The sequence below is a fragment of the Musca domestica genome, unplaced genomic scaffold (genome assembly GCF_030504385.1).
Source record: "Musca domestica strain aabys unplaced genomic scaffold, Musca_domestica.polishedcontigs.V.1.1 8, whole genome shotgun sequence".
NCBI classification, from domain to species: Eukaryota; Metazoa; Arthropoda; class Insecta; order Diptera; family Muscidae; genus Musca; species Musca domestica.
In genome coordinates, this window is record NW_026712409.1 from 4403041 (window position 1) to 4430216 (window position 27176).

Genomic DNA, 27176 nt, shown 5'->3' on the forward strand with positions numbered 1-27176 from the left:
ATTTTAGAATAAGTTTAGATTTGTTCGAATTGGTCAACTTTGGCACGAAGTATGGCCTTCAAACGGCCAATGAAACCGTCACACGCCGATCGAGTGTTGCTCTGCAGTATTTTGGCCCATTCCCGGCAAAGCGCTTGCTTGAGGTGATCGAGATTTTGGTATTGTTTTAGTGCCAACCTTGCTTTTCAAAATACTCCAGACACAATAGTCCAACGGATTAGTATCCGGAGATTTTAGTGGCCATTGTGCGCTGCAAATGAAGCGAGGAACCTCATTTTGTAACCAGTCTTGGGTGGCGCGTGCTGAGTGCCCAAATGTTTGTGTGCCCCAGGCATTAATACGCCCTCCAGTATATTTTCGCAATAATATTCGGCATTTATTCTGATGCCATGGTCGATTAATACGAGCGGAGAGCGACCATCGTTTGTTATGGCGGCCCACACCATCACCATGGCCAGCGCTTGAATTCTGGTGGCCAACCGAAGGTGCACATTTTCAGCTGACGTCTTTGTCAACGAATGTTTTCTCATCGGAGAAAACCAAATTCGGCAGTTCACCACTTTCGACCAATGGAAGCAACTTTTTATCTCTTTTGAGTCTATTTCCTTTCTGTTGCGGAGTAAGTTCTGCGGCACTTGCACTTTTTGGAATTTCAATGGCTTTACCCCGAACTGAATTTTCAATATTTACCGAATTTCCATTCGGAATATTGCGATATGTTCAGCTCACAAGCCATTTTTCGGCCACTGCGACGCTGGTTTCGGTCAAATCACTTCTTTACTTTTCGAACCATTTCTGCTGATGTGGCTGTTTTCTTCCGTCCACTTGGGCTACGCTACCAGTATTACGGTGCCGTACTACCGATGGTACGAGACACAAAAGATTTATTCGCAGTTAAATGCTGGAGTGCTCTAACGATAGCCACTTGTGGTTTTCCAGCCAAATATAAAGAAATCACACTATCACACTTGAATTCCATCACGAATAACTATTTTTCTGGAAAATTCTCACCAAAATGTTTTAGGACGCTTTTAAACAATGTAATGAGCTGTCAGTGGAATAATTTTAACAGCTGTCGGACGAGTGGCTTAGAAAGAACAGCAGCCTCAAGTGGGTTGCAGTTTTTTCATCTCACCCTGTATTGCTTCATTTTAAATCAAATTTATTTACGATTTAACACAAAGTGTTCTACATATGTCCATATTACTATATTTTGCGGTACCGCTCGATATTCGTTATTTTGTAGCTATTACGGATTGTTAGCAATCAATCATCCTAATTTTGAGGAATTCTTGAGTGCTAATATTTTGACTTTCAGAGTGTCTACAGTTTCCCTGCAAAAATATTGGCGTAAATTCCAATAGTTGCTAACTTTTCAATATCTCCCAAATGTAATATATCTCTCCCAAATTTAATATATCTCAATTTTGCTCGTGAGCCTTCGATCAACAAGGTTTTAAGTGGTTTCTATTTAATACTCTTAGCCGGTGGCAACCAAGCTCTATGAAAAGTGCTACAAATAAAAAAAAAAAATTTAAAATGTCTGAAATCAAGTATCATCAAATTCTACGTCATATATAATCCTTAAGTGTTTACTTTGAAATTAAAAAAAATGATTTATCAAGAACTCGTGGCCAACTGTAAGTTCCCTTTTATACGAGAGCTATTCAAAAAACCAAACAATTTTAGTATAAATTCACACCTTCAAGTAATTCTAGACCCATTATTGTTTTAACGGTCGCCAAGAAATTACATTTTCAAATCTCAATCATGAAATTGTTCACAACCGCTTCCATTGCATTAGTTCTATTGGCCTGTTTGGTCTACAGCACCTCTGCTGGACCTGTGGTCACCTCAAATGAAGGACAACACAACGATGTAGTCGTTGCGGAAGATGGTTCCAACACCGAAGCTGATGCATATGGCCGCGTAAAAGTAATCACCTGTGATGTATTGGCATGGCTTGGAATTGGCAAAGTGTCATGTCAGGCGCATTGTCTGTTGCTGAAGAAACGTGGCGGCTATTGTAGCAGACAAAAAGTTTGTGTGTGTCTTAACTGAAATCATTTTCAGTTTTCAGAAATAAATAAAAAATACTCTGATTATAAAAAGGAAATATTGAATGTGTTTCATTCAATTAAAAATTGATCGGATATTTTTTTCAGAATTCGAAGTTCCTGTTTATAGTTATTTCAAATACGAGAAATACATAGAAATGCGTAAAAATCGATTCTAAATTGAATTTACAGTTCTTGAAATCGGGTTTTTCGACAATGTCACACTATCCGGTAAAGTCTAGACATGTGCTATACATAAACAGCGACCCTAATACCAAATTTCGGATTTCAAGCACTATCAGTTTACTCAATACCGAATTGGACCAAATATAGTACTATTTAGTACTTTTTGTGCACTTGCAATACACTTTTCCAAAACCACTCCACTACCAACCCCAATTTCAAATTTTGGGATTCCAGCTCCATCACTTCACTCAATGCCAAAATTAGTAACACTTAGTACTTCTCGTGCATTTGTAGTACACATTTGTAAAACCACCTCCATATCTCAATCCCAAATACCAACATAGACCTCAATATCAAAGTTGAGGATTCCAGTCCCATACCTTCACCCAATTCCAAATTTATTACCATTTAGTACTTTTGTAGGTCGCATTTCCAAACCACCGACAAATCTCAAACACAAATACCAACATTAATCTAAACATCAAATTTCAGAACTTTATCTCACCTAAACAAAATATTTCAGAAACCACCTGCACATGTCCAGCCTACATATGAACAACGACCCTAATGTCAACATTTTAGAACATTTCCAAAAGTTAAAGTTCGAACTTTTATCACAATTTCAATCTGTACAAAATTTAGGACCATTTAGTATACATACAGGGTGAGATAAAAAAAACTGCAGCAAAGTCAAACGCCATAATTTTTACATTTTTTTAAATTTTATTGAGTGAAAGCAAACAATGTCGGAAATAGCATCAAATTTTAGAATAAGTTTAGATTTGTTCGAATTGGTCAACTTTGGCACGAATTATGGCAGAAAACGGCCAATGAAACCGTCACACGCTGGCCGAATGTTGCTCTGTGGTCTTTTGGCCCATTCCCGACGAAGCGCTTGCTTGAGGTGATCGACACTTTGGTATTTTTTAGTGCCAACCTTGTTTTCCAAAATACTCCAGACATACAGGCATGTCACAGAATGTAAAATCGTTCAAGAGTGAAAACGAAAACGGTTTTAGCTTCTCTAAAAAACGGAAAACGCAAAAATTTTGCGTTTTGATATCACTTTCAAAAAGCAGGGTGAAATTGAAATGTTTAGTGATTTTAACGTAAAAAATAAACAGAAGACACATACATTTAACAGAAAATATTGTATTAACCAAATTCTCTTAGAATGAACATGTTTTTGGAATTTGTTTTTAAAAAATCTATTATTTTTCTAATCCATGATGAAAACGCAAAAAAATATGCAGAAATGAACGGCAGACTTGTATTGTTGAATTATTGCCATATGTGTTGAAGAAGAAGGTGTAGAAATGTACAACTGACAGACCAAAAAGCAAGAAAGGGGAAAAACAAAAAAACAATTTATTGTTTGGTTGGAGACAGAGCGCTTCAGTCAATCGGGCAAAAATGTAAATATTTACATACATATTTCTAAATTTTCGTCAAAAACTGTTTATTTAATTTATTTTATACTTTAGGGGCAAACACCGAAACGTTAAACAGGACAAAATTTTTATCAATTTTATGGATAAACATCACGATATTGCCAGGGGCTATGTAAAAGGTGATAAGGTTGTTGTTGATTCTCTATGGACGGAATTGACAGCTTTGCTGAATAGTTCAGTAAAACCACCAAGTAAAACCTGTAAAGAATGGAAGAAAGTTTGGTCAGATTGGAAAGGAAATGTTAAGGCGAAGATGTGCCATAATAAAAAGGACTTGCGAGGAACTGGTGGTGGTGATATCAATCAATATGTTTTCAGTGAACACGAGAACAGTTTAATCAGAATTTGCGGATTGTATAAAAGTGTCGATGGAGTTGGTGGTGCAGTAAGCTTTGCGGATTTTTCCAAAACTAAAACAAAAGCTTCTTTATTTAGCCGATAATAAGTTATAAATCTGTAGAAATAAATTATTATGAAAATAAATTTGAAAATAACTCATTGCTGGTGGATCCTTACTCTGCATTTGAGTGAGATAAAGGATCTGATGCGTTCCTCAATGTCCGGCGACGAATTTTTTCAGTAGACCGCTGATTTATTTCTTCATCCATTACAGCAAGTATTGAAGCCCCTGGCATTTTTACTTTTGGTGTTTATATTATAAAAAAACAATTTAAACTCCTTTATTAATTGTCAATAATTTGTTTATGATTTTTTTTTCATGGAGTTACCATATTTTTATTTCAAAAATGTGAAATGATTTTTTTTCCGGATTAGTCAAAACGTACGAGTGCTGAAGAAGCAAAAGCAAATCGTACCGATTTGGAAAAGGTGAAATAAATCGATTTCGTAAAACTTCTGTGACATGCCTGATAATAGTCGAACGAATTGGTATCCGGAGATTTTGGTGGCCATTGTGCGTTGGAAATGAAGCGAGCAACCTTATTTTGTAACCATTCTTGGGTGGCGCGTGCTGAGTGCGATGGTACTGAGTCTTGTTGGAATGTCCAAGGTCTGAAAATGTTTGCGTGTCCAAGGCTTTATTACACCCTCCAGAATATTTTCGCGATAATATTCAGCATTTATTCTGTTGCCACGGTAGATTAATGCGAGCGGCTGTTATGACGCTTGAGTTCTGATGACCAACCGAAGATGCCCATTTTCAGCTGACCTCTTTGGCAAGAAAACACGATTATTTTGTTTGTTTACAAACTGCTGGACATCGAATGTTTTCTCATCGGAGAAAACCAAATTCGGCAGTTCACCACTTTCGGTCACGCTTGAATTCCATCACTAATAATTTTTTTTTTTCTGGAAAATTCTCAACAAAATGATTTTGTACGCTTCTAAACAATATAATGGGCTGTCACTGGAATAATTTTAACCGCTGTCGGACGAGTGGCTTCGAAATGACAGCAGTCTGAGGTTTGTTCCGGTTTTTTTTATCTCACTCTGTATATATTTTTGATCAGCAAAAAATTATATGTTAATTTAGCGATGTCCGTCCGTCTATCCGTCTGTGGAAATCACTCTAGCTTCCCAACGAAATGAAGTAGGTTGATAAAATTTCACTAAAATGTAAATTATATCTACAGGACTTTTGGTATTAAAAATGGACCACGTTCTTGTATAGTCCCCAATTAATTGTACCACCCGATATTCGGTACTTTGTTAACTTAAGCGACATTATTCACCGGAAATGTTAGAAATTTGGTATTTGAAGTTCGTTATGGATACTACAGCTTAAGGCAGAAAACTGTGTATGCAGGTTCACGTCCTCGTATAGCCACCATATAATGCTTCCTGGCAAAATGCTTTAATGTGAACACAGTATAATACCTCTACTTACCTTAAAACCCAAACCTTTCTTACCTTTACCTTAACGCCAGCTTAAGAAAATACCTTTGACAGTAGCTGCAGCAGCAGTCTTTAAGCCTTTTCAAATGATTTTTTATTGTTGAATAGAAACTATATATAAATTTTGTTTTTGTTGTTGTTCTGTTATTTTTTTCATGTAGATTAGTGTTTTTTGTTTGTTATAATTTATAGGCTTCATTTCGAATGCACAATATTTTATGTTAAATTATTTTTTTTTTTTTTAATTTTTATTATTGTATTTTTTGTGTTTTTTTATTAAATCATTTAATGTTTACAAAAGCAAATATCTGATGTTATGTTGTTGTTTATGTGTCATTTACTAAATAATAATGTTTCTCTTTAGAGTTTTTTTTAATGTTAGCTTTATTAAACGCCTATTTGCTTGATTTTTTTTATTTATTTTTATTTTATAACAATATGTTTTTTATGAGAACTTTTTTTTATATATTTTTTTGTTTTCAAAACTTTTTGTTTTTTATTTATTTTTTTTTAACATTAAGCTGTGGTGTGGTTTGTTGTGTAAAGTAACGATTTATTTCAACACTTCTTATTTTGATTTGTATTTCTTAGTTTTGTTTTTTTTTTATTTTAATATTTTTTTATTTTTTTTAGTTGGAAAATAAATACACTTCTTACAAAAAAGTAAATAAATATTTTATTTTTTTTTTTGTTTTTTTTTCTAATATATTTTATTTTCTGTTTTAAATAACATTTGATATGCTATACAATGGTTCCATTTTAAGTATATATTTTTTATTTATTTTTTTTAATTATTTTGTTTTAACTAATTTCCATAAATATATATTTTTTGTATTTTACCCGAAATTAGCTTGTAAATTATTTTGAAGAGGCACTGTGAAAAAATATATATTGCTTGGTATCGCTTGTTATTGTGACAAAAAGTGGTTGATAAAAGAAAGCAATTGTTTAATAAAATAGCATTAATTTATTTTTATAATTTTCTATTTTAAATAATTTTTTGATCACCTTAAGTAAAATGTAGTATTTAATTTTGTTGTGAAGAATAAGTTTTCCATAGTTGGTCCTTCAATTCAAATCGAGGTTGATTTTTTTTAACATTTCATAGTTTTTAATTATCATTGAAACTTCAGCGAATTTTTTTATCAAATATTTGTATAAAAATATTTAAAATATGAAATTTTTTAAAATATTAACATAACAATTTTGATTTTAATAGACTAGAATAGAAAATCCAAAAGGCCCAAAATCAAACAGATCTTCGATAGGGAATTCATTCCAAAAAGTGAAAAGCCTAATTTTAAAGAAATCAGTGGGAAATCTGACTACAACAGTCAAACAGGACAATGCTTATTACAGGACAATGCTACAAGGAAATGGAGACCAATTTAGATCAGTTTCATACCCGCAGTTCTAGGAAGATTTTTATTGCAAAAGTTAAGCGCCTCATATCAATAAGCTCCACGGGCAGATAAATTAGCTCTCTACATTTATTGGTCCTTCGATTCGGATTTAAATGTATAAAATCTTAAATAATTTCAGATATACAGGGTGTGATGAAAAAACTGCAACCAACTTCAGACGGCTGTCATTTCTAAGTCACTCGTCCGACAGCTGTTAAAATTATTCCAGTGAGCAGAAATTCCAGATCAGCAGAAATTGTTCGAAAAGTAAAGAAGCGACTTGATCGAAACCAGCGTTGCAGTGGCCGACAAATGGCTCGTGAGCTAAACATATCGCAATATTCCATTCGGCAAATATTGAAAAATGAGCTCGGGGTGGAGCCCTTGAAATTCCAAAAAGTGCAAGAACATACACCGCCGCATCAGAAAGAAAATAGATTCAAAAGAGCTAAAGAGTTGCTTAGCTTGGCCGAAAGTGATGAACTGCCGAATTTGGTTTTCTCCGATGAGAAAACATTTGCTGTCCAGCAGTTTGTAAACAAACAAAAGGATGGTGTTTACTTGCCATAGAGGTCAGCTGAAAATGTACACCTTCGGTTGACCACCAGAACTCAAGCGCCGGCCACGGTAATGGTGTGGGCCGCCATAACAGCCGATGGTCGTTCTCCGCTCGACCGTGGCATCAGAATAAATGCCGAATATTATTGCGAAAATATTCCGGAGGGAGTATTAAAGCCTATGACACGCAAACATTTTGGTCGCAGACCTTGGACATTCCAACAGGACTCAGCAGACACCACCCAAGAATGGTTACGCAATGAGGTTCCTCGCTTCATTTCCTGTGCATAATGGCCACCAAAATCTCCGGATATCAATCCGTTGCACTATTGTGACTGGAATATTTTGGAAAGCAAAGTTGGCACTAAAAAATACCAAAGTGTCGATTACCTCAAGCAAGCGCTTCGCCGGAAATTGGCCAAAATACCTCAGAGCAACATTCGGACAGCGTGTAACGGTTTCATTGGTCGTTTTAAGACCATAATTCGTGCCAAAGATGACCATTTCGAACAAATCTAAACTTATTCTAGAATTTGTTGCAATTTCCGACATTTTTTGCTTTCATTTATTAAAATTTAAAAACAGTGTGAAAATTATGTCGTTTGACTTTGTTGCAGATTTTTATCTCACCCTGTAAATTTTGATTATAATAGAAGGTATTTCCTTAAAAAATCTAAAACCCCCAAAATATGGTAATTTTCTGAAATTAATGTATAAATATTTGACCTTCGATAAAAAAAAATCCTTTTCAGAATGTAGCAATTATTTTTCTGAAAAAGCTGTTTCTACTCTTGAGAAGCTTAATTGTTAACAAATCAATGGGAAATATGACTGCAACAGTCAAAAAATTTCCTAAACTGAGATGTCCAAGGCTACAGTCCAAAGCTACAAGGAAATGGAGACCAATTTAGATCGATTTCATTGCTACAGGTCTAAGAAATTATTATTTAAAAATCCTAAGCCCCTCATGTCAATTAGCTCAGATAGAGACAGATTAAAGTGACTCCCTACATAATTCTTTCCTTCGATTCCGGTTTAAATTTTTAAAACATGTAATAATTTTAAATATACATAAAAAGGTGATCGAAATTAAAAAAAAATTAAAAAAAAAAATAATTCAATTCTAAAAGCGCCTTCAAAAATCCCGGGGTTTTCTCGTTTTTTTTCCTTTTCATCTTCTCTTTAAATTTGTAAGCCAAAAAAAAAATACATAAATATGGTTGTCGGTGTTCATTGCATCTTAGAATATTGTGTATGTTTAAATAACAACAATAATTATTTTATTTATTCATTATTTTTTTTTTTTTTAATTAATTAATAATAATCATAATAATAGTTATGAAAGCTCGCTGTTTTGTGTGTTGTTAGTTCTTTTAATAAATTGATTTGTGGGTTAGCTTCATTTTTTTTGGGAATTTTTTTTCTTATTTTTGGTTTTAAAAAATTTGTGTGTGTGTGTTTTCAGGCACAAAGTGAAACGAAAAAAAATGAAAAAATAAATTAATTTAACAATTCTTTCGTTCTTGTTTTTTTTTTTCAAATTTCTAATTATTTCTTTATTGAATTGATTTTTGTATGCCTATTTTGTCCGCAATAGAACCATTATTTTTAAGGTTTTTTAATTGTTATAGCTAGCCATTTTTTATTTACTTTAGCGGCATAATTTATTGTTTTATTGAGAATTTTCTATTTGGTTTTTCATTTCTAATTTTAATTTTGTTTCATCAATTTATATCCTAATTAGTTTTTGATTAAAACTTAGAATGGACATTTTGTTGTTTTGCTACATTGAATTTTTATTTTTAATAAATTTTTTGGGGATCCTTTTTAACTGTTAGCCTATTAAGATTTCGTCGTTTTTTACTAATTTTACGGACTACAACTCTAACTAAAACAGTAGGAGATAGAGAAAGAATAGATTTTTTATACCAATCCTAGAGAGAGGTTATTATTTTTGTTTTTATTGAAAAAAGTCATAACATAATTTAAGAGATTACTAATACGTTGGGACAGAAGGGGGGTGGGGCTCACTACAATTTTTTATAGATTTATTAAAAATTTTTACCATTTACGAGGGGGTGGGGCACAGGCCAACAACAGATAAAAAAAGAATGAAATGTATCAAATATTTTAGTGGATGTAAGGCAGGGCTAGACAGAGAAATTCAAAATTATTTTGTGAGTGTATGTGTTTTGAAATAAAAAAATATTTCAAGTGTTTCTTTGCCGCTCTCTACACAATGAGAAATATTTTGTTAGTTTTTTAATTTTTATATTTGTTTTCATATTTTTTGAAGAGCCTTTGAGACGTGGACTTTTTAAGAATATTTTTTGAAGAGCCGTGGACTTTTTAAAGAATATTTTTTGACAAGCCTTCGAGACATGTATATTTTAAAAAATATTTTTTGAAAAACCTTCGAGCCGTGGATTTTTTAAAGAATATTTTTTGAAGAGCCCTGGAGACGTGGACTTTTTAAAGAATATTTTTTGAAGAGCCTTCGATACGTGGACTTTTTAAGAATATTTTTTTTTAAAGAGCCTTCGATCCATGGAATTTAAAAGAATATTTTTAAAGAGCCTTCGAGCCGTGGACTTTTTAAAGAATATTTTTTGAAGAGATTTCGAGACGTGGACTTTTTAAAGAATATTTTTTTAAAAGAGCCTTCGATCCATGGAATTTAAAAGAATATTTTTAAAGAGCCTTCGAGCCGTGGACTTTTTAAAGAATATTTTTTGAAGAGATTTCGAGACGTGGACTTTTTAAAGAATATTTTTTGAAGAACCTTCGAGCCATGGACTTTTTAAAGAATATTTTTTGGAGTGCCTTCGAGACGTGCATTTTTCAAAAAATATTTTTTGAAGAGCCTTCAATCCATGAACTTTTTAAAGAATATTTTTTAAAGAGGCCTCGAGACGTGGACTTTTTAAAGAATATTTTTTGAAGAGCCTTCGAGCCGTGGACTTTTTAAAGAATATTTTTTGAAGAACCTTCAAGCCGGGGACTTTTTAGAGAATATTTTTTGACAAGCCTTCGAGCCGTGGACTTTTTAAAGAATATTTTTGAAGAGCCCTCGAGACGTGAATTTTTTTAAAGAATAATTTTTGAAGAGCCTTTGAGGCGTAAATTTTTTAAAAAATATTTTTGAAAGAGCCCTCGATACGTGGACTTTTTAAGGAATATTTTTTAAAGAATATTTTTTGAAGAACCTTCGAGACGTGGACTTTTTAAAGAGCCTTTGAGACATGTATTTTGTAAAAGAATATTTTTTAAATAGCCTCCGAGCCGTGGACTTTTTAAAGAATATTTTTTAAAGAGGCTTCGAGACGTGGACTTTTTAAAGAATATTTTTTAAATAGCCTCCGAGCCGTGGACTTTTTAAAGAATATTTTTTAAAGAGCCTTTGAGACATGTATTTTGTAAAAGAATATTTTTTAAATAGCCTCCGAGCCGTGGACTTTTTAAAGAATATTTTTTAAAGAGGCTTCGAGACGTGGACTTTTTAAAGAATATTTTTTAAATAGCCTCCGAGCCGTGGACTTTTTAAAGAATATTTTTTAAAGAGCCTTCGAGACATGGACTTTTTAAAGAATATTTTTTGAAGAGCCTTCCGGACATGGACTTTTTAAAGAATATTTTTTGAAGAGCCTTCCGGACATGGACTTTTTAAAGAATATTTTTTGAAGAGCCTTCCGGACATGTATTTTTTAAAGAATAGTTTTTAAAGAGCCTTCGAGCCGTGGATTTTTCAAAAAATATTTTTTTTTGAATAGTCTTCGATTTTTGTTCGAAAAGATTCATATTTTGACCAAAAAAAATCACCGTTATATTTACACAATTAAATAAACTATAAATTATTTTAGAAGAGAATAAATACCACGAAAATATTTAAGGTATTGAGATAATGTTTTAAGGAAAAATTATAAATAAGTGGTCCGGAATGGATATTTACAGCCTTTCCCATTCACTATCGGAATCACAATTATGAAATCAAAATTATATTTATTATAATATTTCTAATGGTGTATTCTTAAATATCCGGCAGCAGAGAAGACTGTTTTACCCACTGACAGATCGAAAAAGTAAAAAACCTGTTAATTTCGGCGGAGCCGAATTTTTTATACCCATTGGTTTTTTCCTTATTTCCTACATATTTCCATGAATAAATCGACTCAGAATGTGATATTATGGATATCATCAAAAGGAACTATGGGTCTATCACGGTTCCTTTTACTTGTTACAAACAAATGCGCAAAGACATCATACCCTGAACACCTTGTGGTCTAGGGTATAAAGACTGAATGAAAATAGTGTAATTAGATCGTCTTTAATTTCGACTGAATACAGCCCTTAAACCAATTTTATTTTATATTCCTTAATTCAAATTGTTGACCTGTGCCCAAGACATTAATCTATAGAGTCTAGAAAAACCGCTTAACCACTATCTAAAACAAGTTGCTAGGAATGTTTTATTTTTTCTCTTTTTGGACTACTACAAATATTCGGTAATTAATTTAAATCAATTTCTAGATTTTTTTTTTCAGTATACTCTTTTTTTTTTGAATTCAACGTTTTGTTTTCTTCTAGGGCGTGATTCCGCTGCAGGTAACAAGGAATTAAAAAAATGAAGTGATTAAAAGTTTCCTTTTTAACGCGTGGGTGTCGATATTTGCAGCCATGAGTCGTCCTCTGCGCTTCTTGAAACATAGCTAGGTGTTGCAGGTGTTGTTGGTTGATGAGGTGGAGAGCGAGAGAGAGAGAAAGGTGGTGTGTATACTCATCTACAAAAAATGGTATTCGATTTCATCATCAATCGAATGAAACAAAACTAGTTTCCAAGTCCCCCTTTTTCCAGCTCGCCCGCCAGGCCAAGGGGAATGTCTGTTGTGTGTATGTGTGTTTTTTTTTCTTCATAACCTTGTGGGGCTGTTTAACAGCTAACAGGTTCAGGCAGTGGATTTTCGGTAATGCGAATCTTTTTCGACTGTCCAGTATGGACTTGAGTTGTAATTTGATTGGTGGCTGTTGTGCTGCTGCTGCCCTTGATGGCATGTTTGTTCAGGGAGCACTCTTCCTCATTGAGATTCTCCAAGAGATCTGGATTGTTGCAATCGTATGTTGCTGTGGCAGTTTCGTTACCATTATTCGAATCCTGGACATCAGCCGATGAACTCTCATTGTTGTTGTTAATGGCCGTCTCACGACAGAGCCGGGTATTGGTGCGTATACGGGTTGGTGGTGGCTGCTGCTTGAGTTTCTCGGCCAAGATGCGTTCATGTTCCTCTTTGAAGTTGGCAAAGAAAATATTGGAATAGGATAGATATTTGGTACCGCATGGTGAGGAGGCCGGTGTAGAAAGTGGGGTGGCTAAGATGGGCAGTTTCCATAGGCATAGATTTTGAAAGGCAGCGTCCACAAGGATTCCAAGCCGGATTTGGAGAGGTGGGTGATTCAATTCGTTTTCATTTATTTTGTTGTTGTTGTTGGTTTTTGGGGGGATAGTAGTAGTAGTATTTGCTTTTGTTATTACGAAACTTGATCTGGAGATTGTTTTTGTTTTGGTATTTTGATTTGTTATGTTTTATTTTCGATTATTTTTAGTGTTTGTTTCAGTGTAAATTATCATTTCAAATCAATATTGTTGTTCTTGTTGTGGTGGTGGTGGTCTGAGGTGTCATGTGTTGTGGTTGGTTTGTTGGATGGGTGGGTGGGTGTATGTATGGGTCGTATATGTTGTAATGTTCTCAATTCTTATGTTTCGTTAATATTTCTTTTCTCTGGGTGGTATTTGTTTATTTCATTTCATTATTATGTTATTTAATAAATGATTGAAATGCGAAAAATGAATTTGTTGTTGATTTTCATTTTTTTTTTTTTTTTTCAAAAAAGAGTGCCAAATGTCGATGTTGTTGTTCTTGCTTTGAATGTTACAAATGATTATGGCGGTTGGTTGATAGATTGATTGATTGATGGATTTTAAAGGAGGGGGTTAGTTAATATAAACGTTTACAAATTGGTGGAAGCGCATTTTTTTATGATTTATGCTTCGATAATGAGCTTTGATTATATATGCATGTATGTATGTATATAACAAAACAGCTTACGAGAGAGCGAGCAAACAGCCAGTCATTAACAATGTCTTAAATATTTTGCCAAAGAAGCATTTTTTGTTTTTTTTTCAAAAGAATATAAAGTGCCTTAAAAATTTGCAAATATTTGTTTTTGTTTATAACACACAACAATTTTAAACAAAAAAGGATCTATTTGTATTTAACATGCTCTCCACCAAACAAGCTAAACTGTTTCAAACTTAAACTAGACTGACGACATGCTCAGACTAATCTATCCAAAATTCCGACAAGCTTAAATTTTGCAAGCCATTGACCTGAGGGAGAAATGTTTGATAATTTCGGTTTCTTTTATTTACTGCAACCAAAATTGCCAATCATTTCTCCCACAGGTCAATGGCATTTTATCCCTTAGATCTAATTAATTTTTCTTCAGCAAAAAATATGAAAAATTACAGTTACAATTATTTAAAAATGTTGAGCCGTTGAGGGGGAGGTACCCGGAAGGGTGGACCAATATATACCATCTTCACCCCGAATCTTTTGTTAGCAGAAATGTGATATGTAATGTTTAGAAAGAATCGGAAGCTTTATTCACTTTTTGTTTATTCAAAAATGTTAGCCTTTGTAAGGGAGGTACCAAGAGGAGTGGCCCAATATATTCCATATTCACACCAGAACTTAGAATTATTGAGAAGTTCCAATTTTATAGATAATCGGATGCTCATTTAGCATTTTATGAATTTCATGATAGTTCAAAATTTTGACCCGTTGTGAGGGAGGTACCAGAAAAAGTGGACCCATGTATTCCATCTTCGCACCAGATCTTTTGTTAATAGAAATATTGAGATATGCGAAATTTGCAGGTAACTGGACTTTTATTTCACACTTTAAAAGAGTTATAATAATTCAAGATTTTGACCCTTTGTGGGGGAGATACTTAATGGAGTGGACCCATATTGTTCATTTTCGCACCTGACATATCAATGATGCAAAATTAGGATTTGCAAAGTTGGATCAAAATCGGATTATCGTTTCTCTCTCTGTGGATAAAATATATATTTTTTGAAAATTTCGACCTCTTGTGAGGGAGGTACCAGAAGAAGTGGACCGATGTATTCCATCTTCACACCAGATCTTATGTTAATAGAAATACTGAGATGTACGAAATTTGAAGATATTTGGAATTTTATTTCACATTTTAAAAAGAGTTATGATCATTCAAAATTTTGACCCTTTGTGCTGGTGGTACTAGATGGAGTATAGAACTGATAAAATATTAGAATTTACACCAAATTGGATGATCCTTGCTTTTTCTATGATTAAAATATTGTCTTTAAAATATGAGATGTGTGAAATTTGAAGATAATTGGAATTTTATTTCACATTTTAATACTCATAGTTATACTCATTCAAAATGTTGATCCTTTGTGCGGGTGGTACTTGATGGAGTGTTCCGATATTATCTATTTCCTCACCTAAGATAGAACTGATAAAAACATTAGGGTTTGCACCAAATTGGATGATCCTTTCTGTTTCTATGGAGTAACATATTTTTTTTTTCTTTAATAGTTTTAACCTTTTGGTAGTGGAGGTACCAAAACGAGAGGACCAATTTTGTCCATCTCCCAAATAGATCTAAGTTAGATAATAATCTGGCTATGTACCAAGTTTGGACCAATACAGAGGGTATAATAAAAACTATTTTTTACATTGTAATGACTAATTAGAGTCCTTTGACATTTTTATGAAGTTTGTATTGTTAATGAAAAGTTCATAACAAATTTGGGCAGTAATATGTAAAATTATATTCAATATTTCAGTTTTAATAAATGTATAACATTATTGAAAATTTCCAATCCTGTCTTAAAAATATTCCTAGAGAAAATTACCCTCCCAACTTTTAATAGGAAAACTGATAACCATCTCTTGTATTACGCCTGAATTAAAATCCAAGGGGTTGGATACTTGTTCTATAAAAAATATAAAATAAAAGCTGTTACCTTTATACAATTTTTCATTTTGCGTTTGTGTTTCTATTTTACATTTTCATAGAGCAAGACATAAGCCTACGGTTTATAAACTAAAAATTATAAAAAATAGGGTGAGAATACATAAATAGTTTTTCTGACTGGCTTAAGTCATCGGCTGGCTTCTTCGGAAAAGAACAAAGAAGCGTAGGGCAAAAATCGAATTAAGTAAATCTGAAAATCCTTATGTACGCGGAAGCCAGCCGATAACTTAAGACAGCCAGAAAAGGGTTTTATATATTCTCACCTTTAGACACAGGACAAAAACTTTTGGTATGGTATGAAATTAATAAAAATAAATAAATAAAATCAATTTCAAATACAAATAAATTATGTATTTTTTTTAATTTCCCTTAGATTGATCTAAATTTAAGTTGAATATCTGAATACAATCTAAAAACCCCTATACATTTTTATACATTTTCCATCTACTTATAAAATTTCTTGCATGGTGGAGAGTTCTAAAATGTATCTTTAATACGAATCGGCCATTTTTTTTACAAAATTTTCCATATCAAGTTTAAATAAAATTGTTTCTTTTTTTCATTTTGTTCATTATTTATATTTTTCATTTTAATTGTTATTTTTATTTAATATAGGTATTTATATTAATATGTAGTATGTATACAGAGCTCTATAATCATTATATTATGTAATAATGTATGTAAATATTTATAATAAATAATGTAGGCTTCTGACAAAATGCAATTTTGTGTTAACAATTATTTTGTAGAGAACAAAAACAAAAGGAAAAGAAATCAATTTAATACTTTAAATAAAGAAAAGGAAATATGTAACACAAAAAATATATCCTTAAAGCCGGTGCAGCTTTACAAGACACATACAGTTTACAATTCACTTGAATTTCCTTTTAAACACTTAACAAAGAAATATTTAAAAAAGAATATATTATTTTCATTTTTTTTCAACTAAAGAAAATTTATAAATAAAAAAAAAAACTATTAACAAAATAATTTAAAAGAAGCATTAAAAAATAATCAAAAACAAAATACAAATTAAAAAATAATAATAATAACAAAAAAATAAAGCTTAATGGAATATTTTATACTAATTTCTTTCTGTTAATGGGAGTTTTTTTCTTCATTTCTTTTTTTTTTTCTTCAAATTTTATATTTAACTTAAATGTAAAAGCTTATTTAACTGTGATTTGTTTCCCCTTTTCTTTCAAGGCATTCGGCTCCTCTCTAAGGAATTCTGTGTGTGTGTTGGGGGTATGGGGCTCGGGGGGAAAACTTTCAGGTGGTGGTGGTGGTCTTGCACTCGCTTCTATCCTACTTCACGCTCAATTCGACATGTGTTGAAGAATTACTCTGGCTTACCGCTGACATTTTTCGTCCCAGCTTTTGCAGTGAACCGACAGCTAAAGGATGGCATACCATTGCAAATGGCAAGCAAGTACGGAGAATTCATTGTAGATTGTTCAGTTGAATACGTAAAAAAAACATAAGAAAAAAAACGAAAATCAAAAATAAATCAACAAATTATAAATCAAAGAAATGAAAAATTAAAGATATTCAAATCAAAAATATATAAAATTAACAAAAATTTGCAAATAAATATACTATAGTCATCAAAGAAGGTGTAATTATTTCAACAGCATTCAAATATAATTTGTATAAAATGTCAAAATACATGGTATATACAATACATAGACACACATACCCACAAAGTGCTTTCAAAGTGAATAAAATTAAATAAAAAGTGGAAACATTAACCTCAAAGCAATACAAAATTAAGGGTGGAATACTAAATCAATCGAATTTTATAAATAATTTTCAGTTATATATAAAACTAATTCTAAGAGCTTATAAATATAATATTAACATTATTTGAACCGAGGTACAGTTTTACAAACATGGAAAAGCCAAAAAATACTGCAGTAAAATATGATTTTTTCTCTCAATAAAATATACATATGAAAGGATAACTACGAAGCTTTAAATGCTATTTTATCCTGTTAGCTTTCAACATGGAAATGACTTGTAGCCAAAAATTTGTCAAAAGACATGATATATGACAAGTAAAAAAACATTAAGTTCGGCCGGGACGAACTTTTAATACCCTTCACTTTTGGGCAAAGAAAACATTTTTGTATAAATGTATCTGAATTAAAACGTGTTCCACTTTAAACCAAAACTTTTTTCAGTTTTTCAAAAATCCATAAAGTAGGTGATGGGGGGCTATACCAAAACGGGAACCTCTATAGACAATTTTATACTTCAAGGAATTGTCATCAACCAAATCTTTTTAGATACCAAATTTGAAACAATTTCGAGGGTAAATGTGAATAGGATTATCAAAATACCGAATATCGGTGGGTATCGTTATATGTGGGCTATGGAAAAACGTGGACCTAACTATTCAATGTTCTGCCGCCGGAGCTAGAACCCATTATGAACTACAAATACCAATTTTTAGACAAAATCGTGGGAAAATATGGCAAAAAAATCAAAATGACGACTATCGGGAGGTACCCTTATATGGGGGCTATACCAAAACCTGGTCTTATATATACCATGTTCCGCCACCAGAGGTAGAACCCATTACGAAACACAAATACCAATTTTTAGTTAAAAATCCCGAATATCTGGAGGTAACGTTATATGGGGGCTACAAAAAAAACGTGGACCTATGCATACAATATTTTTCTACTGGATTCTAGCCATTATGGCCTACAAATTCCAATTTTTAGATAAATCAGTGAAAAATGTAGCGAAAATCATCAAAATACCAAATATTGAGAGGTACCGTTATATGGCGGCTATATCAAAAGGTGGGCCGATATATCCTTTTCTATACCAAGCATCCTTTTGAAGCTTTACGTCAAATAATGTTGATGTGGTGTCGTGATTTCAACAGACAGGCGGACAGACACACGGACATCGTTAAATCGACCTTAAATTGTATGCTGATTATAAATATTTATACTTTTTGGGGTCTACGGCGATTATTTAGGGATGTTACAAACGGAATGTCAAAAATAATATACTCTCCTTTTCAAGGTGGAGGGTATAGAAATGCCTACTCGCGGTTTAGATGTTTAGAGGAAATGCCAAATGAATTTGGGCTAAAAAGATCCCAAGAAGTCTTCACAAAACTGCCAGAAAACGTTTGGAATACCTCCATAGGTATAGGGACCTACAGATATTGTCTCTTATAGCGAATAATATTTCGAACAGCCTGTTTACATATTGTATATATGTCAGATATAATTCTGTGTTTTCTAGTTAAAAAATACGTATTTTACGGTTATCTATGCTTGAAAGAAAACCAGAAGATCGTTTATGTAAATAAAGATATTGAAAAGACGTAGATATAGTATATATATATATATATATATATATAATATATGTGTAGAAGACCTCCAGGCTATGTTGTATTTAACTAAAATATTCCAACAAACTCCCATCTATATGGAACTTCTAGAAGATATTTTATACAAAAGAAAATGTCCAGGGCTTCAAAACATATACCTCCTTAGGGAGGGGAACATTGAAGATCTTCAACTGGGCTTTTATGGACAGAGAATATTCTACGTAAATAAGATCTGCATAGAAATCTCCAAAATCTCTCAAGTATGTGATGGAAACCACTTCAACTAGTTGTTGAGATAAATCGATTTATTAATTTTTAATGAACCATTTATTTCATAAAAGAATTCAGTCAATTAAATATCTCTTTATTTTCAAGGACCACTGTCCAATTTGAGTGGTGGACTCAAATCGAATCCGTTTCTATTACATACCTGTAAACGACATTAAAAATTCTTTGAAGTGTAAAAGTTCTGACAATGGTGGTGGAATAATTCCCACATTATTTGTGTCGAAGACCGCCCGTCTACTTTTCCACTTTCTTTAAATTGTGGTCGTTTTTGTAATATTTAATCGAACTACAGCATTTTATTCAATAAAAACAAACTCATCGTGGTTTTCTAGTTATATTACATATGAATTAAGGAATGTGTATGCTTTATTTGGGTAATCTTTTTTCAAGGACATATTCTTTAATTGCTGTTTCATTCGAGTTTCTTTTTTTTTTTTTGGTTTAGGAACACAACATTGATAAAGTGCATTTGAATTGGATTTTATGTTCGTTTCATGGTACTACACCTAAGCAAGCATTTAGAGTTGAAGTTTTGAATTTTTCTCTTAACAATTCACAAAGAAAGCTTTTATTGAGATTTATCTGCAGAAATTGGAGGCGGAGGCGTCAACAAATATCAAAAGCCAATTTTACACAAGGAATAGTGAAATATGAAACAGAAAAAAAATACAACAAGGGGCATTACGGAATAAAAATTGAACACAAAGAAAAACGCGAATCAATACAAAAAGGAACAACAAAATACAATTTTGGTTCATATATACATACCACAACATTTAAATTGAGACATTATTATTTTTTTTTGGAATTTGGTTTTTTGTTTGGAATAGAAAAGAAACCGATTTGTTTTGTTTAGTTGAAAATTAAAACAGAAATTAAATATCATATAGAAAAGGTTTGAGAATAAAATTTAATAATTTTGGGAAAATTATCAATGAATTGAAACATAAGGCAAATGCAAATTAAATATGAATAACACAAAAATTGCATTTAGGGAATTTTGAAAATCAAAATCGCAAGAATGGTGATATGATTCATGTGATAATGGGGATGCAATGGATGGAATAATGACAGTTTTGTGTTGAAATATGATTTGAAAGGATTTCATGTAATGTATTTTTTTTTTAATTTGAATATAGAGATATTATTTTTATTGATTTTTTTATATATTTTTAAAGTTTATTTATTTTGGTTTAGAAGAGAAAAAGAAAAGAAAATACATATTTTTGGTCCAAATTACTTGAAATTTGTAATTCATTGAATGTTGTTGTTGGTTGGTTGGAAATTTTTTGGTTGGTGTTTTGGTGGTGTTAGTGTTTGTGTGTGATGGCTGTGTAGTGTTTGGGGTTTCAAATGTGTAGAGAAATTTTAATATTTAAAGATATCCAAAAAAATATAAAAACTTTGAGGATTTTCTTGGAATGTTAATAACTTGGGATTTGAAACAGATAAAATAAAACATAACATGCCTAATACAACACCATGCTAAAAGACGAAACAAATATCTTAATATAACTGTTGCTTAAATTAAAATAAATGTGGAATTTAACATAAAAGATTTCCTTTAAAACTTAAAAAAAAAAAACATAAAAATATTCCCAATTTGAATAATCAAATATTGAAAAGATTTGTTTCGTTTTTTTTTCGGCATATATCAAATAACTTTATTTCGTTTATTTCTTTTTTTACTTTCTTTCGTTTGAAGCTTTCTTAAGACATAATTTCATAATAATTTAGACCTAACATATTTCATTAGAATTAAAAAACAAAATTTATTTAATCTAATTGCATGTATATAAATATGTACTATATTTATCTGGATATATAACCGCAATAACAAATTATCTGTGGTACATTTAACTAGAAGAGTATGCCAGGTATGTGTTTGGGATTTGTGTATTCGTAGGCATTTAATACTGAATTGAAAAAAATATATATATCTAATTCTGTTGGTTATCGAAAACAAGTTACATATCAAGCAAAGCGAATGGGATAATGGATATCTATATAAGAATTTCGAAATCTTTTCCTATTGTACTAAGGATATATGTATATGTTAGGGTCGAATAATGAAGGAATTATTAAAAATACATATTGTATTCTATGTTATAATGCCAATTTTGGCAATAGTAATTCGAGGCTATTTCAGAACCATGTAAGCCAAATGAAAAATACATTTTAAAACTAGTAACGAAAAGTCAAAAGTCGAGTGTGGCCGACTATATGGTACCCTACACCAATATGTAGAGCTCCCGTAACAAAAAAGTTTGTTTGAAGTAGATCATTCCACATATCAAGATTTGCCTTTAGATCAGTTATAATTTGGTTTCAGAGGAAACTGAAATTCTGCATCGATTTGCACTAAATTTGACGGAGACATTTTTTATACCAAATAAAATTGCCTTAGAGTGTATGATATCACTTCGAGAAGTTTTTATTAATTAATGGGAGCTATAGCTATATCTGAACCGCTTTTCTTCAAATTTGATGTACTTGCTTCTAGGCTGAATTCGGTTGGATGTGCCAAGATTGAGTCATTTGTCATTTGGACTAATATTAGCCATTTGGTGCACAATTAATCCGAAATCGATTGAAGATATATATGGGAGCTATATCCAAATCTGCACCGATCTTGATAAAATTTGGTAAAGGTATTTCTTGGCTGTATCGGATATCTGGTACCAAATATCATTCTTCTGGGTGCATATTACGAATGTGAGGGACTTAAACACCAAATCGGACGAAACATATATATGAGTACTATAGCTATATTTGAACCGATTTTCACTAAATTTGATGTAATTGCTTCTATATTGAATTCGATTGAATATGCCAAAATTCAGGTCATTTGGACTTATATTGGCCATTTGGTGCACAATTAACCCAAAATCGTTTGAAGATATATGGGAGCTATATCTAAATGTGATCCGAAATCCAAATATTGTTTGGAAAATTTAATCTCAATCGGATAATAATATAATAGACAGACGGACGGACTGACATGCATAAATCGATTCAGAATGCGATTCTATGAGTTTTTCTATGGGTCTATCTCGCTTCCTTCTTGATGTTACAAAATGTGGTGTAGGGTATAGTCTATACGACTAAATTATATAACAATTTTTAAACCCTAATAAGTTTGTGAACATGAACTAGTCTAGGCTTACTTATAATATGGGTGTAGCAGACCCAAGAAATGGCCTCATTTAAAAATGTATATAGACTATGTCAACTTTGTATCTAGAATTGGATTTCGAAATGATTTGTGTACCTAAGTAAACGGTTCCATGCTATCTAACAGAGACATAGACACGTTTGGTAGGTGGGAGAAATAAACACTAACATTCTTTGCATATTTAGATCATAATCAACTACAAGTTTGCTAATAACATTTCCTGACTTTTTGACTGACTGAATTCCTTTATTCACTTTCTTGCTTCTGTATCTCCCCTATCACCAACAACTTTATTCTTTCTAGGATAAACACAATGGACTAGAGGTCTCTAAGTGAAGCACTTGGTGACTCCCGTGTAGCTGCACATCCTTAACCAAGCCAAACGAATTTGAATTGGATACATTAGTGGCCTCTTTCAGACCTTTTTTCATCCTCAAGAAATATAAAGTTATGTTATTGTTTGATAAGGTTTTTACTTGGAATGGAATATTTAAAACTGATTCTTTCCGAAGACCTATTTTATTCATTTTCCTCCATTAGTTTGATGATAGAAAAAAAGAAACTATTTTAAAATTTTACAGATAATCTGTACATCCTTAAACCAAGCCAAACGGTTCAAAAATTTAAATTGGATACATAAGTGGCCTCTTTCAGACTCTTTTCAGCCTCAAGAAGTATGAAGTTATTTATTGTTTGATAAGGTTTTTATTTTGAATGGAAGGTTTAAAATTGATTCTTTTCAAAGGCTTATTTCTATTAATTTTTTCCTCCATTTGTTTAATGATAGAAAAAAGGAAACTATTTCGAAATTTTACAAAAATTCCCATTCCCGAATTCTGTGATTTTGTTTATAAAGTAGGGGATATTTCATTCCTTCTGAAAGCTGTTCAAAAATATACTATTAATAAAAGACAGAATTTAAAAAGAGTATATTTTGCCTGATATGACAGCTATAAACCAACATTCTCCTCATCTTTTACATTGAACTAACTAAATAATATATTAAATCACACACACATTGAAAGCTTACAAGCTAAAGCTATTTCAGATTAAATTTCTTTTGGATATCTTAGATTTTGTGGTGGAGGGGGAGGCCTTCAAGGAAAATCGTTCGTTTTGTTAAAAACTAAAACAAAACATAAACTCAACACAAATGCTTAAGGGGAAGGAAACTATGCCAACAATTTATGGCAAGATATTTCAAAACGTACATATTTTTTGGGGAAAGATTCAAAATCGGAGCAAAAAATCATATAACAAAATTAAACCCTTAATGGCAAAATACAAAAATCTCAAAAATTTCAATTATTTTTATTCTCTCTTCATTTGATTTCCTTATTTGGTTTAATTTGAGTTGTCAAGTGCCAGGACAGGATGTGGGGCAAGGTGAACACAAAATTCTAACCAAAATATATATATAGATGGAGATAGGTGGTGGAGGTGGCCAGGGAGCGAGACGATATTATTATCATGGTTGAATGCAAATGGAAAATATATGTATGTATGTAGGTATGTTTGGTTTGATTGTTCTAGGGATGTCATATAAATTGTAAAGCTAATAATAATGACTGATATATATATTTGACTAATGATTTATGGCATAGTAGTATTGTTGTAGTTGATTGGAGTATATAATAGTATATGTTCTAAATAAATGTATGAGAAAAAATATTGATTATCTTAATAATCAGTAAATATGTAAAAATACGATAGCATGAATTTGTAAAAAAAGATGAATAATGTATTACTATTTGAGAAGGAGATATATATATTGCTTGTACGAACGATTTTTGCGTGAGTTTATAATATATTTTTGGTCGATTATATATATAGTATTATAACATTTCTGGTTTCTTAGATTGTTTTGTTGTTGTTGTAGTTGTATAAATTGGTGGTAGTGTGATTACGACAGTTATCAAATAGTTTAGTTTAAGATTAGAAAAAAAATGACACACTTCTATAATATGTCGGTGTCATTTTTTCACATCGTGTCTAACACTTACCGTAGCCTTCGCCTTGTAAGAAAAGCCTAAAGGCTTCGGCCAATTTTGCTGGTTGTTCCTCCAAGACCATGGCGCAATCAGAGATCTACACAAAAAATAGCAAACATTAAAATCCCTTCTTCAAAATATTTTTTTCAAATTTCAAATAAAAACCTTCATCCAAGTAGAGTTGGTGGGATCCAAGCGACCATTGAATGTCACCGTATCATCCACATGTGGCGACAAAGCTCCCGTAATATTCATAATGGGCATTTTCAGTGTTGTTGCCGATGTCTCTGTTGTTGTAGTTCCAGTTGGAGTACGGGCAATATTCAAATCATTACGATGTATATACGAATTGATTAACATGGCCAAATTGGTGGGATTGACACCACGTTCAAAATGTTGTTTGTAGATTTGTACCAAATCATGATTACGTTCCTCGGGATTGCGTCCAAAGTGATGCCACATCAAGTAATCGATGACACCCTGTGTCATACCCTTGGTGCGTAGAAAACGTGCATTGAAACTCTGATAGCCCCATTCAATCCAGCCCGACTGAGTCGATACACAGTTGATGAGACACATTGCACCCACCTTATCGGGATGTGCTAAGGCAAAACGACACAAGATATTAGCGCCAGCGCCAATGCCAAAACCGATAACGGATTTCAAACCAAACTGGGATAAAACGAATAACAATTGATTGGCAAGTTCGTCCATGGTTGGATAAACGTAACTGCAGGGGGAGAGAGAAAGAAAAGATAAAAATATATTTTTTAAAAAGCAACATTAAAAAAAAATATTTATTATATAACCTTGAATAAAGCAAATCTAGCCAAAAGACCTCCCAAAAATGTTATATAAAACCGTGGCCGAAGCCTAAATGGGTGGAACGATGAGGTTAGAGTCGTGGTGGAGCAATCTTGGCCCACGAGATTAGAAAGTGAAGAGATTTCGAAGAAGCAATTGATGTTACCGTCATTCCAATGTCTTCGAATTAGAAATTACTTTTCCTGCCACCGATCATAAGCGGCCTGTGCTCCAGCAGCAAAATTGATTGAAAAAGAACGACGAGATTTTTGCCTTCTAAAAATGCAGGGTCTAGACTTATTTGTTAAAGTGCACTATTGAATTAACTACGAAACGATAAAAGAGATTCCAGTCCTGTTGGAACAACCCAACCCAAACAAACAAATATTGTTTGGAAAATTCCATCTCATTCGGATAATAAATACGACCTGCAAGAATACATGGACAGACGGACTGACATGTATAAATCGACTCAGAAAGTGATTCTATGAAGTTCCTCAAAAGACATAACAGAGATATAGGCTGTTTGATAGACGGGAGAAACTTTAACACTGTCCTTAGGCATAGATCCCACCATTATCTTTAAGTTTGCTAAAAGAAATCTCTGTCAGGGATTTCTTGTTAACTATACTTCTCTCTATAATTCCATGAGACTTAGTCAGTGGAGTTGGGTGGATTTTACCGAAGCAAAGAATGTAACCTTCATCCCCGTGTCTTCGAATCATAAGGTGACCTCTCCTACTGTCGATCATCAGCAATCTGTCCTCCAGTAGCCAGGCGCAATGGAAGGACGAAATCTCTAAATAGGCAAAACTTTTTTTCGTCCTGCTGAAAAACAAGGATCTATGAGACTTTTTCAATAGAGTTATAAAATAGAGCTAGGAAATGGATGTGATCGCCATCCCATTGTCTTCGATTATAAGCTGTCTAAAGTCCTGTTCTCCAAAACAAGTCACGATTGAAGAGCGAGTATTGGAGGAAAAGTTACACGTTAATGTTTCTGCTTCCTCCGAAATTTGCCAACACCAAGTAGGAAAACTCAAGGCTATAAATTATCTGTACATTTTTACAGGAAGTTTGCTTGGACCCTTCGAGAGTAATCACCCAAAGATACTAAATATGTCCTTATATTGTGACTCTACCGCAAAACGGGCTTCCCTACTGTTAGCTACTCTTTGATTAACAAGAACTTATCGTATGTTGTCAGAAACGCTACAGCTGTTGGTTCTACCATTCCGGAAAAAGTCAGCGGCATTGTCAAATCCTGATTCGACTAAGAAGGACATCGCATCGGTTTCTACCTCCAATTCGTTAGGTTAAAAAAACAAACAAAAAACTAGTAGGACAGACGAAAGTTGACCTATACGGTGCACATTTACAATGATTTGTATACCCTTCATCATTCCATGGGGGGTTTATTAAGGTTTGTCCCTTGTTGGACCCTTCAAAGTATATTCTTGATGAGCCTAAGATCCTAAATCGATTTAGCCATTTGAATATCCCTATGACATCCAAACAGAACGAAGTAGGTGGGGAATAATGTTGCTGATAAATTAGCTCGATGCGGATACCAGTCGATTGATCTACTGATAGACGAGGATGTTAAACCACCAACTAGCTTTTATGTAGCTGCTTGAAAAATCACTCATCAAAAAACTAAAAGAAGATGATACTTGAAAACCCTTTGCAGGATATCTAAGGCCATCTGGCCCGTAATCTAAAGGAGAAGAAAAAGCAACCTTCTATCACTTGTACTTCTAATTTAAGAATCGTGGTAGGCATACTGACTGATCACTACAGTATCAGATATCTGACCATAAGATGGGACAACAATCTTCCCGACTACTATGACTATAGACTATGTAAAGATGAAGAAGAGGTAGACAGATTTCCCATGTTATCCAACAAGAAACATAAGCTATTTGGCTGATAGGAGATAGAAAGTCGTCTCAGACATAGATTCCATCATAATTTACAC

General features: G+C 32.6%; 2 protein-coding genes across 11 annotated transcripts in view; one reads left to right on the top strand and one right to left on the bottom strand.

Annotated features, from left to right (window-relative positions):
* The first annotated feature begins 1708 nt into the window (after nucleotides 1-1708).
* LOC105261775 (phormicin-like) lies at nucleotides 1709-2110 on the top strand. The gene has a single exon (XM_011294147.3). The coding sequence runs from the start codon at nucleotides 1771-1773 to the stop codon at nucleotides 2059-2061; it is 291 nt and encodes a 96-aa protein (XP_011292449.1). The 5' UTR covers nucleotides 1709-1770; the 3' UTR covers nucleotides 2062-2110.
* A 5113-nt stretch (nucleotides 2111-7223) lies between these two features.
* The window catches only part of LOC101888392 (protein NDRG3), a 72461-nt gene continuing 52508 nt past the window's right edge, over nucleotides 7224-27176 (bottom strand). For 6 of the 10 annotated variants that reach the window (XM_011295029.3, XM_059131111.1, XM_011295790.3 and 3 more), the window contains 3 exons: nucleotides 24560-25124; nucleotides 24407-24491; nucleotides 7224-12873 (listed from right to left, as the gene is read on the bottom strand). In XM_011295029.3, coding sequence (XP_011293331.1) covers nucleotides 12437-12873; nucleotides 24407-24491; nucleotides 24560-25124 — 1087 coding nt within the window. In that variant the 3' untranslated portion in view covers nucleotides 7224-12436. Of the gene's footprint in view, nucleotides 12874-16708; nucleotides 16986-19580; nucleotides 19811-24406; nucleotides 24492-24559; nucleotides 25125-27176 lie in introns of those variants that run through there. The other 4 variants (XR_009344124.1, XM_020040039.2, XM_005174713.4 and 1 more) reach the window with 4 other exon arrangements.